This window comes from Podarcis erhardii (assembly GCF_964252035.2).
Source record: "Podarcis erhardii genome assembly, chromosome: 1".
NCBI lineage: Eukaryota > Metazoa > Chordata > Lepidosauria > Squamata > Lacertidae > Podarcis > Podarcis erhardii.
The window spans coordinates 83,146,715-83,160,177 of NC_138497.1; the positions used below are offsets into that span (position 1 = coordinate 83,146,715).

The 13,463-nt window shown below is 44.9% G+C and overlaps 2 protein-coding genes across 5 annotated transcripts in view; one reads left to right on the forward strand and one right to left on the reverse strand.

Moving 5' to 3' along the window:
• Window positions 1-1,400: 1,400 nt before the first annotated feature.
• MRPL16 (mitochondrial ribosomal protein L16) lies at window positions 1,401-6,254 on the forward strand. The gene is made up of 4 exons (XM_081879871.1): window positions 1,401-1,562; window positions 2,969-3,034; window positions 5,226-5,374; window positions 5,563-6,254. The coding sequence occupies exons 1-4, from the start codon at window positions 1,511-1,513 to the stop codon at window positions 6,046-6,048; spliced, it is 753 nt and encodes a 250-aa protein (XP_081735997.1). The 5' UTR covers window positions 1,401-1,510; the 3' UTR covers window positions 6,049-6,254.
• Window positions 6,255-6,898: 644 nt separating this feature from the next.
• STX3 (syntaxin 3) overlaps window positions 6,899-13,463 on the reverse strand; it is a 41,387-nt gene continuing 34,822 nt past the window's right edge. For 2 of the 4 annotated variants that reach the window (XM_081879824.1, XM_081879825.1), the window contains exon 9: window positions 6,899-12,175. In XM_081879824.1, coding sequence (XP_081735950.1) covers window positions 11,789-12,175 — 387 coding nt within the window. In that variant the 3' untranslated portion in view covers window positions 6,899-11,788. The remainder of the gene's footprint in view (window positions 12,176-13,463) is intronic. The other 2 variants (XM_081879827.1, XM_081879826.1) reach the window with 2 other exon arrangements.

Sequence of the window (13,463 nt, forward strand, 5' to 3'; positions counted from 1 at the left end):
ATCAATGAAGAAAAGCTAGCATGGAATGCTTCTGTTAGAGTATGAAATGCTTTTCTATTCAAAATACAAAAAAGTTGAATAATAACAAAGATACAACCAACAAGAGAAATACATCATAACTCTGAAGCAGCAGTAATATGAAAACTAATGAGCTAACCACACCAAGGTACGCTCTCTCAAACTGTCAAGTTTTAATGATTTGGCAGAAGAGTATCTGGATGTCCACAAGGCACATTTCCCTAGACAGGGAGCTCTAAAGAGTTAGCTCAAGATCTGAGAAGGGCCTGCTCCAAATTCCTGCCTATCTCATGTTGGAAGTGAGGTTCTTTTTTGTTCCAGTGGGAAAGAGGGTAATGACCAAAGAGCACATTGTACATAAACGAATATTGGGGAATAAAAATACATAAAACGCCACAAAGTGGCTATTATTACAAGCAAGGACTACAAAACGCAAGACTTAAATTAACTACAGCCATTGCTGTTGATCAGAAGGTTGGCGGTTCCAATCCCCGCGACAGGGTGAGCTCCCGTTGCTCAGTCCCTACTCCTGCCAACCTAGCAGTTCGAAAGCACGTCAAAGTGCAAGTAGATAAATAGGTACCGCTCCGGCAGGAAGGTAAACGGCGTTTCCGTGTGCTGCTCTGGTTCGCCAGAAGCAGCTTAGTCATGCTGGCCACATGACCTGGAAGCTGTACGCCGGCTCCCTCGGCCAATAAAGCAAGATGAGCGCCACAACCCCAGAGTCGGTCACGACAGGACCTAATGGTCAGGGGTCCCTTTACCTTTTTATTGCTGTTCCCTACCCTAGCACACCTAATTTCCACCAGTGCTCTAATTAGCATTTTACTACATAATCGCAGCTGTCCTGTCCTGACTGCAGGGCATTTCCATGTGAGAGGAGATCACAGCTACCATTCTAGAAAACAGGTTTCTGAGGTCTTAGATGCATATTACTAAAGATCAACTTGGTGTATGGGCGTAGCATATAAAAATACATAACAAACTGACGTTCTGCCCCCCCCCCACAACAAAAGGCTTGCCCCCCCCCAATCCTGGCTACGCCCATGACTTGGTGCCCTGAATCTAGAACCCAAAAACTATTTCAAGAAAAAGAAAGAAGGAAAATGTTTGAAGAGGATAAGGGTCCCCTACTTAAAACGAAGCTGCTCCCGGTGACTTTTAATGTGCCACCAGGTTCTTTGCTGCTACGGAGGCCGCAAGCTAAGCTGTGCCCCGTAAACTCTCCCCTGCTTTTTCTAGCCACTGGGCAGCCAGGAACCAACCTCGTCCCAGGGAAGAGCCAGAAAGAACCCCTGGGATCATTTATTCGCCGGAACTAAACCGTGTGGCCGCTCGTTTCCGTACGTCCCCTTCTCACTAACACCCTCCCCACCGGAAGTGGAGCCCTGAACTTCTGTCACGCTTTGGGATCAGAGGCTCGAGGTCAGGCGGAGCTTCTCTGCGGGAGAGTCCCCCGCCCCCCTTCCGGTGCTCACCGCAGCGTCGCACGATGTGGAAGCAGCTGGGGCGCCCTTTGCTCGGCCTCCGCGGGACCCTGCTAGGTGAGGCGGCCTGTTTCGGAGGGGCCGAGCAGCCGGGGCGGAGCAGCCGGGGAAACGCGCGCGGCTCTCCGGTGCCCTCGCTTCGCCGTCCCCCCCCCCCCCCAGGCGGCTGGCTGGGCGCGGCGGGAGCAGGAGGCTGGGTCGGGTGGGCTTTTAGCAGCCTCTTTCGCTGGAGGAGGAGCAAGGATCATCCCGGAATTTTCTGCCGTAGGAAGTTGAGGGAGAGGGGCCGCGTTGCTCGTAGTTCCCGCTATGGGGATAATAAAGCGAAGATCCTGCCTCTGGTGACCAGAGATGCAGAAGGCAGAGCTCTTGTAGCAATCATGCACAAGGGGAAACTTCGAGAAGGTGCAGTTTGTGACACGCAAGACTGCAAACCTACCTGTAGCAAAAGATTCGCTGTTTTACATGATCTAATGACAGAGCGTTTGGGGGCCCCTGTCCTCTGAATCTGGTCCTCCTCATCTTGCCATTCGGAGGTCATCCACGCTGGTGATGAACACCAGCTTCGATGGCTTTAGAAGGGGTTTAGAGTGCTAGGGTTAGCCATATGCCCCCCCCCCCCAGTACACATCTTCTTTTCTGTGGGTATGTAAAATGAGAGTTCATAGCTAAAAGTAGAAGTCTTGCTCTTCAAAATATAGCAACCCTAGTTAGACACGTTCCTAGAGGATGGAGCTATCCATGGCAGCTAGTAAAAAGGACTATGCACTACCTTTGGAATTGGAGACACCATACCTCTGAATTCTAGTCACGGGAATAACTGCACAAGATGAACTAGAGGATACTGAAATGAGATAAGCCTCCTGTCAGATCCAGCAGGACTCTTCTAACCCACTTTGTGTCCATAGTGTCATCATTTCTAAGCTCTAGTAGAAACCCTGAATGGTTGTGGCATTCAGTTGAATGTGGAAAAAGAAGTCAATTCTTGGATCTCTGAGCATTCTTTGGGCTGCTGTTGTTTGTAATGTGAAATTGTACCCCTTCCCATGTATGGACCAATTGATTAAGAATGTTGAAGTGTGGTGCATCTTCTCTGAAATCAAAAGGAAATTAGCAACCAAAGGGCTATCAAGTATAGGGGACCTTTAGCCCTCCTGATGTTGCTGGACTACATCTCCCACCATCAGTTGCTGGGGCTTTTGGGAGTTGTAGTTCAGCATCTGGGGGTCCAAAGGTTCCTCACACCAGAGCTAGATGGTCCACAGCATGATGTCTTTGAAGAAACCATAACAAATTATAACTCAGATTGCCTCTGCAGCACTTAAATACCCCCATTTTGGGCAGCTTCTCTTCAAAGTATACATTTTTGTGACGTTATCAGATACCATGTTTCAATGTGTTAGAGTGGATCTGTGTTTCTGCTTGACAATAAATTTAAGCACTATGCCTTCTGTTTCTTCTAGATTCCAGTGGAACCAGAATTTTCACTGCTGGCTTGAAGCAGTATAAACTTCCACCAGATTACAGTGGTATGTTGAGAAATAAGGGAGAGTGTTAATAAAAGTATGAAATGGATGTTTGATAACGAGTGTTTTATGGCAGGATGAAGTGTGGTAAGCATAATTGTTATTCACTCGGAGATGTTCTGCATTGGAAGAATAAATCAGGAATTAACGCAGGTGGTGCTGTGGTCTAAACCACAGAGCCTAGGGCTTGCCGATCAGAAGGTTGGTGGTTCAAATCCCTGCAACGGGGTGAGCTCCTGTTGTTTTGTTTCAACTCCTGCCCACCTAGCAGTTCAAAAGCATGTCAAAGTGCAAGTAGATAAATAGGTACTACTCCAGCAGGAAGGTAAACGGCGTTTCCGTGCACTGCTCTGGTTCGCCAGAAGCAGCTTAGTCATGCTGGTCACATGACCTGGAAGCTGTCTGTGGACAAACACCGGCTCCCTCTGCCTATAGAGCAAGAAGAGCGCGCAACCCCAGAGTCGTCCGCAACTGGATCTAATGTTCAGGGATACCTTTACCTTTACATGAAATATCATGGAATGAAACACTGGGGTAGTATTGTTCCCAAAAGAAAGATTCTCTTCTCTAGAGAGCTGTTCCCAGAACATGTAGCCATTACACCTGGAGAACTCGCCCATCTCCTCCCCAATACAGCAAAGACACTGTGCACAAAGAAGTAGCCTTCCAGGTATGCAGCCTCAGCTAGCTAGGAAATGCCAAGCATTTGAAGATCCCATTGCTGGCTTTCTTCATCCAGCAGCAGCGACTGCATAGGCACTGAAATGCAGTGTTGAAATCATACAGGTTAGCTCGGCTACCTTTGGCAGTACTGTTTGAAGGAGTTGAAAGGGGGTTAAATCTAGACCCCCACCTTCTGATTAGGAAGAAGAGGAACTTGATTGAGGTGGTTGGGGCATAGAGTGATGGTTGCTTTCTGAGACCAGAACAGATACTCATAAAATGCCCACTTTGTTCTGGGCAACAAGTGCACTTAGTGTACATTATTTCCTTAAAGATATATTTTGTACTAGGCAGACAGTGATCACACGAAATATGTCAAATATGCTTCCCTGTGTAGTAAGTGGAATCAAAAACACTTAGTGCTGGAATACTGTAGAATCAAATGTGTGCTGAAGAGCAGGGGACCCAACTCCCCGCTTTGTTGTTGTTGTTGTTGTTGTTGTTGTTGTTGGACCCAACTCCCCGCTTTGTTGTTGTTGTTGTTGTTGTTGTTGTTGTTGTTGTTGTTAAAAAAGCAAATAGAGCAGCTATACTTTTTGCTAAGGTTTGGCTCTTTTATGCAATAGCCCTTTCGGCTGCTCACGTCTCTCCCATTTAACAGAAGGAAATTTCATTCCATTTCAAACTGCTGCCTTACTACAACAAATATAGCTTCAAATTAACTTCATGAACCAACATAGTGGTAATAAATCTTAATGCTGCAGTCCTATACAAGTAGTTCCATTGGTATCTGGGAAACTGGTGCCCAACTGAAGGCCAGTTTACGTTAGCTTAGCCAAGTGTGGGCACATACACAGACTCTAGTCTGTATTAAGTGTACAAGAACGAGGGAAGACCTAAACAGGGAAGCAGTTCTCAAGAGCACCGCTAAGACTCATTTTTCTCTTCACCAGGACCATAAGGGCAAGGAGGAATCTGCTTTTGGTGCAGAAGAGTCCTGGTTTCTAGCAGGTGTTACCAATAGCTTTTAAATCCACCACAATTTTTGGTATTGCACTAACTTGCTGGTGGCATCTACTATCTTCCTCAGAAGGCTCTTTACAAATAAAGACCCTATGTAAAATGAACTTAAAGGACACAGAAAGCTGTATTTTATTTTGAGGTGGGGGAAGGTATTTGAAAAACACACAAACACAAAAATAGTATCAGCTGGCCTGTTTACTTTAGCTGGGGGAGGCAAAGTGATATTTAGAATCATAGAATTGTAGAGTTGGAAGGGACCATGAGGGTCATTAATCCAGTCATCCGAATATAGCCTGTTATCAGCTCAAATGTTAACTTTGACGTACCATCTCCTAAATGTGTGTTAACATTACTGGTTCTAGTGTTCCTATATATTTTACAATAGGTAGCTAATAAGGAAGCACAGCTATGGATGATGAGGTGAGATTTCTGGACCTGGACAAAACTCTTTGGTAGTCTAGGTGGGAGACTGTTACAAGAAATACTGAACCCAGATTTATTCTTCTAGGCATCACTATTCCTGAGAAAAACAGATTGAAATTTGTTGAGAGAATGCCAGCTGTACCAAAGGTCAGGCGAGAGTTCAAGAATTTACGTGATATCCGTGGTCCATCTAAAGAAGCCACAGAATTCACAGAAGGACAGTATGGTATTCTGGTGAGTGTGAGCATTAGTAACCTGGATGTGGCTTCTCAGTTGTATAGAGAAAGAATATGAAGAGATAAGTCATGAAGCTTGGAAAAGGGAGATATCTGTTACCCTGTGATTTCAGAAGGAGTTTGTGTGCCTGACATATTTTCCTATTTCTGAATGGTGAAAGTACTTTTTCCTCCCCTTGCCTGCAGGCTCTTGGTGGTGGCTATCTCCGTTGGGGTCATTTTGAAATGATACGTCTGACCATCAATCGGCACCTGCATCCCAAGAAAATGTTTGCAGTGTGGAGAGTCCGTGCTCCTTACAAGCCCATCACACGCAAAGGTCTAGGGCAGCGCATGGGTGGTGGCAAAGGTGCAATAGACCACTACGTGTCAGCAGTGAAGGCTGGCCGCCTCATTGTGGAAGTAGGTGGGTTCTGTGAATTTGGCGAGGTGGAACGCTTCCTAACACAGGTGGCCAAGAAGTTGCCTTTCCCTGCTATAGCTGTCAGTCGGCAATCCCTGCAAGAGATGCGGGACAAGGAAGAGGAGAGGAGACGCAACAACCAGAATCCATGGACATTTGAACGCATAATCACAGCCAACATGCTAGGGATAAGGAAATATTTGAGTCCCTATGACTTGAAACTGAAGGGTCGGTATTGGGGAAAGTTCTTTCTACCTGACAGAGTATAAACAGGAAGTCATGGGACGGGCAGTATTCTGCTCCGAAGCATCAATTCTTCCGCAGACTTTCCCTGTATTTTTGATTTTTTATGGATAATGTCTTATGGATCCTTTCCCACATGTTCAATACTTGGAAATCAAGTAGATGTGGAGGGTGATGGAGTGGCTGTAAATACACAGAACTTGGACGAATAAATTTGCCATTTTCTTGTCCATTTTCATTACTCCCACACAGATGCAGGGCCTTTGAGGAGGACTTGTTGGTTTGCAACGCACATAGAATTTGGAAGAGTGATAATTGATAAAAGTATATTCAAAGCCAAGTTTAAAAGTTTTAATGTCTAAAGCCTATAGTTTGCAACTTCTAACCTTTTGTATAGCTCATTTTAAAACCGGAACATTTCAAAGTGATTGTGAGACGAGGCATACGTAGTCCTGAGGTGGCTTAATTTTTATATACGTTGGTGCTGAATTCTGGCATGTTGCCAGTGCAGCTTGATCAGCTGTGTAGGGTAATAGCTTGGGCCTGTGCCTATTCTTGTAAGTCTAAATGGAGTGGTAGTAAGATTTTAGGGGTCCAAAAAAGAGCTGCTTCTGTACTTTTGAAGTGAACCAGGCAAAAGCCCTCAGACCTCTTAGCTGTCAACTCTTGGGAGTCCTTGCAGTAGACTAGGGTGAGGAGCCCCTCCCCTCCGGATATTGTTTGGACACCAGCTCCCATCAGCCCCAGCCAGCCTGGGCAGTGCTCAGGGATGATGGGAGTTACAGGCCAGCAACATCTGGAGAACCACCCGGTCCCCTTCCCTATACTAGGAAAATAGGTTGGTTTTGTAGTTTTAGTTCATTTAGTCACACATAAGCAGATCAAACAAAACTCTTTATTCCAGAGGATTTCTGAACATCCACACCTTTTGAACAGTAAGAGAGTAGCTTTCATAAGTCACGGTTATGTAAAACTGAATAAGCATTTCCCCTTCCAAGTCCAAAGCATCCAGTGGCCCCTCTTGTGCACGGGACTTCTAATTTTTATAATTCAAAGGATGGGTCGTCAGGCAGTTGCATATATCTCCCTTCTTCCTAGTGACTGGTTTATCATTTAAGGGGGGGGGGGATAACCTGAGGAGTTGCCCCAGCTGGAGAAGGAGCTACACCATTGGCCAGGATTAAAGGAATTAAAAGTGTTCCAGCTACATGCCCCCTACCAGAGAGGTGACGGAAGGGAGGAAACAACATATAGTTGAGTAAATACAGCTTAAGTTGTTTAAATAAATGACAACCTTTCTTCAAGTACGTGAGAAATTGTGGGATAGTTCTATATATGTATACATGTTAATACAACCAGTGTCAAATCGGACAGAACACAGTGATTTACAAGGGGTGTGTGGCTCCCCTAGGGGCGTTTGCAGATTGCGCCTCAAGAATTCCCATTCATACAACAGAATAAACAGACTGGGACTAGGACCACAAGGATGGCAGGAGTCTGCGTAAGCAACATTATTCAGCAGGCGAGGAAACAATCTGGCTCAGTCCATGCCATCTTCCAGATGTTCAATCACACACCTTTTGAGGCTACTGTAAGAAGTTGTATCCCTTTCAACAAAGCATAAGCAGAAGAAAGCAAACAAACAAAAAAATCACAGGTCTGAAACCCACAGGCAGCTGCTTGCCTAATGTGGATTGTCATAAAGGGAGGTAAACCTTTGGATTTTCTTCCATAAATAACATGAGCCGTTAGGGGTTTTCCCCTAGTATGTTTTCAATGGTATATAAATCACCTTGAGATGCATGTAAGAGGAGATTCATACATGTGTAAAATAACAAAAGTACTTGGTTTCGCTGGAGAAATCTAGGCAGGAGCAGCAAGTATAAAAGGGAGTAAAGTTCCAATTATAGAGCTGGTTAAGTATCAAGAGCAACCAACAAGCTTGGTTGTAGCCAGAAGGCCCCTGTGCTCGTACTGTTCCCCCTCGCTGTCTTACTTGGCTTTATGCTGGTGTACTAACACTTGGGTCCTGCTCTAGCTCCTCCTGCCCTTTCTTTAATCTCCTGAAATCCAGCAAAAGATTTTGAAGGGTAAATGGTTGGCTGTGACATCTCCATAAAGAGAGGAAGCACTGGAAATTGTAGGACCGGGGAAGCGTGTGTGGAGTGGGGAAGCCATCTTGCAAATCCATCCTGGAAGAAAGGAAAAAGCAAGGAGCTGAGATGGTTGAAAGTAAAAGGAAACAGATGACAAGTAGTATTGTAGCGTAACAACCAGCAAAAATTGTGAGATCATACTACCCTGGAAATGCACAGGAAGTTAGCGCCCTCCTTTCATAAGCAGGATGCTCCGAACGCTCTGATTTTGAGCCTTTCAGTACATATGCATTTGTGAATTCTGATATTCTACTCTACTCACCCAGTTGGACTGCACAGACTTATCTCCAGGTTGATGGCTCTACCTTTTTTTAAAAAGTTTTTTTTTTTTTGGAGGGGGGTATTTTCTCCTAAGGTATTCTGCACCATAGCAATGGGTAGAACTATAAGGCAGTTTGGAAAATAAGAGTAGACTGCAATGTCCATAAAAATGAGCATTACCTTGATTAAACAAACCTCTGGATCACGCTTCTGCATGCAACTCACCTTAGACAAGTGGTGAGGGACAGGATAGGGACGCTCAGGTAAAGAAGCTGCCGACAGTAGAGGCCAGGATGATGGCAAGAATGATGCAGCATATCATGATCATGATCTTCTTCTGCTCAGCAAGAGGAAACATGAATAGCAATATACCCAGACATCTCACTGGTAGGGGGATGGTAGCAAGAACAAGGGGACAGAGGAGAGGGCTTGTGTTTTGTGGGTAACAAGTGGAGGATAGAATTAAGGAAGAAGGGAAACTAGGGACACACCAGAGTTAAGGAGGGTATTATGGACAGGGCTGTTCTTTCACAGATGCAGATAGCACTGAGACTGTTCCATTATCTTTTTATATACCAACTGTATTTTTACATAATACGGAAGCACTCCACTCCATTTTGGGGGCCTGTACAACCCTTAAGTAGTTTAGATGGAAAGCATATGGGTACTGACACTCTTAACGGCAGCCTCCCTCATCCTTGGGTTCCCAGATGTCATTGGACTATAGCCCCCATCATCCCTAGCCAATATGGCCAATTGGTCAGAGATAATGGGAGTCCTAGACCATCTGGGGACCAAGGATTGAGGATGGTTGACAGGACAGAATCATCTTACCTGAAAGATTTGGCATAATGACAATGGGGAGCGGAGGTGGAATCCAGCCACTTTATGTTCCAGGTGTATTTAAGAGGCAGTTCCTCAATTCTTCTGTGTTAAGAATAGCAAACCTTCTTACCCGAGACCCACACACTGCAAGGTGTGTTGCTGAAGCATATTTGGATATGGGCAAAAGCCACACAAGACCAAGAAAGTACACACCACCCCTCAAAACAATAATAATGGCTTGTATGGCTATACCCTGTCCAGAAGTTCAATACACAAGCACAGAGTTTACAGATTATTTGAACATCAAACTCATTTATTAAAAACAAAAAATGCTCATTAAAAAAAGCATTGACAAAACCAAATTCCTATCATCTCTGCTGTCCATAGGCAGCACAGTATTTTGAAACTCACGTCTTCCCCGCTTTGCAGATGGCTCTCACGGATGATCAGTCCACCAACTTTTTAAGCACCACTTAACAATGTACAGACATCAAGGCCTAAAGGAAAGGACATCTCTAGAAAGACTTTCCTCTTCGCTCCATCTGTGCACTCAAAGAGGTCACTGCCAGTTGGCAGGAAAGTGTTTGTATTGTTACTGCAACATCAGCACTAGACAGGCTAGATACTGGGTGGAATTGAATGGTGGAACAATGGGTAACCGGCCAGATTTTCCTAGTGTCCAGGAGATTGTCATCTCCCCCAGGAAGCAATTCCAGTCAAAGGGGCTTTCTTTCCCATGGGAGATAACAGCTACAGCAGGCTTTCCGGTGAAGAATTCGTATAAATATAGAACACTTGTGTGCATCTGCCCCTTAAATTTCAACAGAAACGTAACTGCCAGGACCTAAAGCTTTCTTGCTGTATTAATGTCTCTCTACCAACCCTTAGTTCCAGGACGATTCCCCACCTTTGAAAAAGGGAATGTGGTTCATTTAGTCTGTGAGGTAGGCTTCCGTGCAGTGAACTTATTGGTGCTGAAGGTGAAAGGAACTGAAGCATAGGCACTTGCTTCTCAGAGAAGGGCCTGAGACTTGCTCCCATACCATGGCTAGCCTGAATCAGCCTTCTGTGCATTTTTGCCAGGCTAGATCGCGATGCTTTCCTAGCCAAATTAATTTCTCTGTGCCTAATTCACAGTCACATCCCTTTGCTTCTGCGAGTGACACCCGCAGGAGGAGGACACAGATATGACTGAAAATGAAGCAGTGAGGCAGCTGAATAACTTTTGAATAGGAAAAATAATAGCAAAGGGTTTCTCAGACAAAAACCCTAAAACTCATGTTTGGAAGCAGCAAGATTTGAGGGGGATTTTACTTTAAAAAAAAAACACAAAAGCGTAACAACTGCTAGGACCACCCTTGAGAAAAAAACACATAAATATACAAGCTTGAGGTCTTTTAAATGGGAAAGTAAAGTCTTCCCTGGCAGAAGTTATATTATCATGAAAACACATGACTTATCTGTATGTCTTATGAACCAACTCACTGCCTTTCTCCACACTAGCTTTTCCCGGCTGTGCAAACCAAACTGGCTGAGTGATGAACAGCAATTTAATGGAGGCAATGTGACCATTCAAACAAGGTAGAAACCCTCAGTAGAAAAACACTTCCAAGCAAACAAAGCCTTTCATTTCTTCCCAATTAGTATGTCATCAGACAAACATGCACACACAGGACTGGGGGAGAGAGGGCACACACAACCATGCCTTCAGCATACACTAGCCCAAGGAAAACAAATATTTTAAAGCAGGAAGGAATTGCATTCTGCTCCTTTCAGAAATCTGAATGCATTCCAAACAAATAAGGTTGGCTACCCGTTTTGTAGACCACACATATTCCCAAGGAGTGCTTTCCTCCATAGGCATCTGAGGACATCTTTCTGTTCAAACACAGACCAGTTCTAAGTACCCAAAACATCCCACCTCTACTGCAATGCTGGCTGCTTTGAGCCAAGAAATTAGTACACAAGCAGCTCAGATTTGGAGGGCCTGAGTACTAGCGGCTATATCCCACCTATGTAGCATGCAGTTGTCACAGCCTAATTTAGGGAAACTGGCTCGATTATCCAGCTGTTTTCATGCCTCGATGGCTGCATTTATGCCTGTGGTCCTAACCCACTATCCCTCTTCCAAGATTGCCTTGATTGACTGCAAACTGTGCCACTATTAAGAAGTCAAGCGCTCTTTGGGGATAGCAGGGCAATATATACTGTGATATACAATAGGCTAAGATTTGTGTCCTGCAAAATATTTATGAGTCGCAAAATCTGCTCTAGATTAAAAAAAAAAAAAGCAGAATGCTAGCCTCAGTATACAATGGGATGGTGGTCAGCAGTTAGGTAGCAGATCCAGTTGAAGTCTTGGCCCTTAACCTGGGCAATTTTGACTAGCAATGTAATGTCTGACATCTCTAGTAAAGACATCTCCATTGTTAAAAGAAAAGAAAAAGGCACAGCTGAAAAGAATGAAGGCACTGAGGTAGGCAAAGGTGTGTCCAAAATTCTGTTCAAGGTTCATTCCACTGTACTAGAGAATATTCTTGAAGGATGAGGGATTAAACATAGGAAATGCTTGACCTGGAGGCAGCAGGTGTTGTGGGAAGGAAGGGAAGGAAGGGTAAGGAGTAGATATGTTGGGAGGTTCTCTCTGGAGTGCCATGAGATTGCTGTACATCCTGGATTCAGCAAGGTACATCAGACTCTTCTGGCTGCAGAGCTTTATCCGAGGAAGGAACTGGAACAGAATGTAGCTCTCACAGGAAGCACTGATGCAAGTGAACTCATCCTGCAGGAAGCCATTCATACTAAATCCAAGAGGCCAAAGGCAGGAGGGTGGGCAGGGGAAGGTCACATCATGGTGGTGAGGATCAGGAGGGGGAGTCTTGCTATCAAACCAGGAAGAGCTTGGGAGTGTCTGGAGGAAAGGAAAGGAACAAAATGGGAGGGAAAGTTATTCTCATGTAGGGATGAACAACCAACTCCCTATCGCCAGAGGGGTTCATCAAACCTCTAATAGCAGGAGTGGGGAACCTGTGGCCCTTCAATTGTCATATAATTCCCATCATCCCCAGTGGCTCCGCAGGCTGGAGCTGATGGGCACTGAGTTCAACACTTGGAAGATCACAGGTTCTCCATCCCTCCTCTACAGAATCATCGGGAAAGGAAATAAATATACCCCCCTCCCTGCCAGCTCTCTAGAGTTCTTAGGGGAAATAGAAGCATCTCTCTCAATAACCCTCTACCCATTGGCCTGTGAGCTCAGCTGTACATAAAAGATTGAGAGGGTGGAAAGAAAACCATGGAGTTTGAGGAACAGCAAAGGTTCACAATCTGAGTGAGGACCAGAGCAGGGAGCAGGAGCAAAACACACACACATATGGGGGCTGTGGGAGAAACAGCTGTCCTTGAGCTGCTGTCTAGGAACTTTGGGGTCAAAGACAAGTCTCAAAGATCAACTAAGGATACCCTCAGATGTTGTACTTATGCATCCTCAACTGTACAATACAGCCTTGAAACACCATCAGATCTGAGAAATGATGTTAAGAGGACCAGGCAACTCCTTGGCCAACACAGAATGGGCTTGTATACCATATGCACAGAACGGCAGGTGCATGTTCTAGTGATCCGCAAGCACTGAGAAACAAAATAAGTGCTCATTTGAGGAAGAAGAGCTAATATGGAAACCATCAGCGGTGGGGAAGATCATTGCTTCAGCCGCAGAGCTGTCACTTCTCTGAAGGGGTAAGAAACTTCAGAAACCATACCTTGTGCATCTAGCAGACCTCAGCCTCTCTCAGGCTGATCAGACACTCCCACCACATCCCAAACGCTAGGAGCTGAGAACCGCACACTCAAGAAATGAGCTCAAATGTACTGGTGAAATTTACAGCACAGAAAACAGAGACCCAAATAAACATACCTGCAGAGAACTACATGAAGCTCTATTACTACTATTATGCCTCAAATTTTTAGAATCTGGTGACATCTTTAGAATCCTAGTTTATTATATAATTTTGCTAGTCCTCGTAGTTGCTGATTGTCTATATCAGCTTTATAGACTGAAAACACAGGAATAAAACTAAGCCTGGCAAAAGCTTCCCTATTGTTCAAGTCAAGTTATTCTATATGATCCTATCGCTTCTCACAAGCCCCAAATCACCAATACCCTGACACTTTGTCTATGTCCTTCCCTTATACCCTAT